General features: G+C 51.1%; 1 protein-coding gene across 1 annotated transcript; it reads right to left on the bottom strand.

Moving 5' to 3' along the window:
- Positions 1-520: 520 nt before the first annotated feature.
- On the bottom strand, positions 521-4540 carry LOC112123485 (vitamin D3 hydroxylase-associated protein-like; the record flags this gene model as incomplete). Its single annotated transcript, XM_026661916.1, has 6 exons — positions 521-618; positions 1765-1890; positions 2188-2312; positions 3102-3142; positions 3868-4074; positions 4407-4540. Coding segments are annotated over 6 exons (731 nt in total), but the record flags the coding sequence as incomplete, so codon positions are not given.
- Between the last annotated feature and the right edge of the window lie 109 nt (positions 4541-4649).

The following is a 4649-nucleotide window of genomic DNA, read 5'->3' as shown; positions in this document are numbered from 1 at the left end:
GCGGTGCAGATGATGAAGAAGTGGAGAATATAGTCCTACCCCACAGAAATGATGCGATTCCTAATGGTCTCAATGGCGCTTTGATGCTACAGCACCGGACCCGTTGAGAGTGTGAACGTATATAATTCAGGTTAGCGTGATGTGGCAGACGATGCTATACAAATATAACGGGCAGGTTGATTAGCCTAGACAATTGAAACTCAGCACCCACTAGAAGTGAGAATAATGGGACTGACAGAGCTTACTCTCTGTTTAGCATCCTGTAAATTATCCCAAACTAGTATGGGCCAGGAAGCCACAATCTTAGTTTCTTAATGACATTCCTCAGAAGAGTCTCAGCAGGACAACAGGACACGCAGAGACAACCCATCCTCCATGTTAATTCCAGGCTAACCAAACCTGGCCTCCTTGCAGAAAGAACCTGTCTGCTGGTTCCTCCTCACGCCCCCTTGCCTGCACGACCCATTGAGCCACAGCAATCGGCCGCCAGCCCTGTTCAAAGACGACGGGATTTACTTACAATTTGTCCAACAGATTTGCAGCTCCATCAGAAAAGAGGCCTCTGGTGAAAAGCTCGTCCACCACGTAATCAATCCGAGAGGGGGTAAAAGGGATGACCTGCATGAAAACCATCATGGCACAAGAGGAGGCAAAGACATCGGACAAAATTATATGTTTGTGAAAACCTTGCTAGAGAAGCAAAAAAGGGGCCTCAGCTTGTTCCAAATTCAGATTAGCCGCGGGTGCCCAGATACATTTCCCCTAAACACTAATGTTGGAACACATCTGCAAAGTGTGTGTCACTGCCCCCTCTAGTGGCTGGTCCAGAGTGGATAACAGCCTACTACTTCCGGTAGCTAATGAAATGACTCCTTTACTCAAGTGGTAGAGGGGCTTTGGTACTGATTGTCCCAGGTTCAAACTCTCATTAACCTGGGTCTCCCTGATGATATGAAAACTTGCCCCGACCTCTGACTTGTGTCCCCTGAAGAGAGTTGCCCTTTTGCCTGGCAAACATGAGCTGGATTAAGGGACTGCGAGACCAGGGAGCCATAGAGGTTCAGATGTCTTGATATTCGTTGGGACAGAAGCATAAGCAATATTATGGAGAACTGGCACTCACGGCTGTTTGGAAGCCCCAAGCCATGGTTGGAGATATGGAAAGAATTTCGACTTGACGATGATTTTGAGACGTCAAAGTCAGACCAGTGGGCCCACGAGGCTAGTGAGAGAGCGGTGGCTGGGAACAAAGACTATTGAATGAAGCTTTTCACTTTCTAATCTTCACAACAGGTTAGTGAATAAGCATTATCTCCATTTGGCAGATGGAGGGGCCAGGGAAGCGGAGAAGTACATGATTTGCCCAAAGCCACCTGACCCTCTAAAGCTTTTCTCCCCTGCCTCGTCCCCCTCCCTTCCCTTCTTTCTATTTAACTGATCACCTCCTAAGTAAATCCACCTCCCTAAAAACCCCTGTGGAATTAACATGATGTTTGCCACCATCACATTGTTCCCGCTAACTTGTATGTTCTACCCCTCCCTCCAGGCTGTCTCTCTCTTGTCTATTTAGATGATATGCTCTTTGGGTCAGGGACTGTTTACTGTTCGGTGTTCGTGCAGCACCTAGCGTAATAGGGCCCTGGTCTCTGCCTGGGGCTCCTAGGTGCTATCAAAATACACATGCGTCATGTTTTATGTTACTGCTGGGATTAGAACTCTGGCAATCCCTGGCCCTCAGGCCAGCACTCAGCACAAGAAACGTACCGTATGCCCTGCCTCCTGGAGAAGCTTTTTGGTTTCCTGCACAGCCCGTCTCATGCTGGGCGAGGGCTGGAAATAGCCGTCTCCGTCGTAATACCCGATCCGAAGAGGGGCTGAACTGGAGTACACCTGGAAGCAGAGGAGCTTTTGCTTAGGAATCAGGGAATGGCCAGATTGGGTCAGACCTGAGGTCCATCTAGCTCAGTATCCTGTCTTGGACAGAGGTCACTGCCAGGTGGCTCAGCTGTGGGTGAATTGAGGTTCTGTCCAACAAGAAACCATGTTCTAAGATGGTCTGCCCATAGTTGGTTCAATGGGGCTATTTCCAGAATACAGATCATAGGTTTGCAAAGACTAGGATGTTTTCATCCATGGCGCCATCTCTCATGGAGGCTCCCTCATTGAGGAGCAGTCTGAGTCTGTTACCTCCTCGTTGAAGGGCAGGGGTGGCACGGTGGGGTCCAGGCGGAACATGTCGTCACATAGGAGCGCTCTCATGCACAGAGCCAGGCTGTCCACGTCCCTCGCCATTGGCCCAACCATTCCTGTAACTGCAACCAGAAACGCAAGGACGCCCGTCACCGAAGATGGAATGCAGAGGTGCCCCGTTACATAGTCCATCTCTTGGCTAACGCAGGGAAGGCTGTTCCACAACACAGGGCATGGTGGGTCAAACGCTTGGGGCCAGATCCTCGATCCTACTCTGTTTCCTTTGCAGCAGGCAGAGCAAAAGGAGCAGACGTTGTCTGTAATCTCCCTGTTGGGGATTCCCCCCAGCAGGGAGGAGACCCCAGAGCCAGCAAAGCCGGTCCCTATCCTTCCCCAGCTGCCATTCCCCAGACCAGAGGGATGGCCGGAGTGCAACCTGCTCTGGCAATCTCCGACTGGCCTTAGGGACCCCACGCCAGCTGGCGCAGGTTAGGGCAACCCCCAGGCTGCTCTAACTTGTATCTGGGGCCAGGCCAGGCACAGAATCAGGATTCCATTACCCAGCTCCCCAACAACACACCCCTCCGCACTGCACCCAAAGACAGCTGAACATAGCAGACAATCTTGTGCTTAGTCATCAAAAGAATCAGGCCTGTCAAGATCCTCTTCTATACAGCATGAAGTGTGAAATTTAAAGGGACAGTGTCGTATTTCTTAAAATACCTACTCACCACAAATAAAAATGGAAAGTGACAGCACAAAGGGGCTGTAGCAGGGGCCAGGATCTGGCTAACCACCTCTTCCAATTTTCCCTGCTCAGAACTTGTCATCAACCAACCATGTCTTTAACTAGCATCCATATGTTATCCTCCAGGTAACCAGGTTCTATTTTCTAACCTGGACGGACTCACCTGATTTCATGCCGGCTATCGGACTGGCGAGACCAAGGGTGCTATGAAATATATAAAATGGGAGAAAAATTAGCAACAGTTAGCTGTATTTGGAGGGGATAGCTCTGCCTGAGTTGTAGATACCGCACTTGCTACCGAAACAGACTACAGGTGCTACTTGGTACGTGTGTTACCAACATGCGCGGCACTGTATCTGGTCTAGAGCAAAGGGTCTCATTAAAGCAGGAGCAACGTGGGAGGACAGCGCTGAGGTAAGTGGATCCAAAGATGGGTACAGGATAAATTGGCCTATATCTTCCCTCGTGGATATAATCTAAGCTTCCTCTGCAAAGGATAGTCCACACCCTTTGAAAAGGGCAGGTGAATGCTTGTCTCTATTAAACGCCCCCAAATTTAGTTAACAAAGAGTTACAGTTGCTCAGTGGTGCCTTGTACCCTTCCAGAACGGGAAGGGTGGCTAAACTTCACCCTTTGAAAATCAGGAAATACAAAATACCGTCCAGGCCCAGAGACAAGGAGGTCCAAAATCAATTTCTAGCAGCCCCACCTGTCAGGCTGCCATGAATGGAGCAACTCCCCTGACTCAATTATTCCCAAGTTAGCACCTACGCATCACTGCTTGTTGCCTCTGGGCAGGGAAGCGGCCATAACACAATGGTTATGCAGGGCACAACCGTGCCTTGGGGACACCCGATGCCTGGCTCCATTGACTAGTAAAACAGATTTCACTAGTGGTCACGTGGTCGTTTTCTACTTCAGCGTGTACCTCAGCCTGTTGCCCGTCGGCTTGAGCCCGCACAGCCCGCAGAAGCTGGACGGCAGGCGGATGCTTCCGGCGACATCTGTCCCAAAGCCCAGGATGGAGCCTCCTCCGGCGATCAGCGCCCCCTCCCCTCCGGAGGAGCCGCCGGGGCTTTTCTGGTGGTTCAGCGGATTCACCGTCTGGCCGAAGATCAAGTTGCTGCAGTCGTAGCTGGAGAGAGGAAAGGAGCGGGTCGGTTGTTAATTATTTCTATCTCCACGCACACAGCGAGAGTTCAGGGTGCGTAGACGGGCCAGTGCGGGAGATCAACATGGGAAAGGTTTGCGGATGACGCTGGACTGACGGAGGCGTGGTGATAAGAAGCAGGAGGGCAGGTAACTTTTCTCCTGCGCTGGAGGTGGGAGGAATGGATTCTGCAGGAGAAGTGCTGAAAGGGTGAAGAAAGCCAAGCCAATGTCTCACTTGCCCGATTTCTTTAAGGAGACGACAGAAGGAGGCATGGGGGGCCGGGGACAGCTGTAATACAGAGAACAAGCTATTACTTTATCATGCTCTGAGGGACGTTGGTTTTCACAAACGGAATCGCCCCCTGCCTCTTCAAAACCTGGACTATCACGCTGTCCTCTTCCTCCGCTCGGCCGAGAAATTGCACCAAGCCACTGGTGGAGACGTGACCCTTTGGGGGAGTGGGAAACAAAGCTCATTAGACATGCTGGGCTGACGTGGTTGGGAGCTGGTAGATTTCCCCCCCAGGAGCGAGACATGTCAGCCCTATTGGTAAAAAG

Source organism: Terrapene carolina, unplaced genomic scaffold, assembly GCF_002925995.2.
Source record: "Terrapene carolina triunguis isolate 2854851 unplaced genomic scaffold, T_m_triunguis-2.0 Scaffold19463, whole genome shotgun sequence".
NCBI lineage: Eukaryota > Metazoa > Chordata > Testudines > Emydidae > Terrapene > Terrapene triunguis.
The sequence above is the reverse complement of the archived record's forward strand: the minus strand, read 5'-3'. Positions and strand labels throughout refer to the sequence as shown.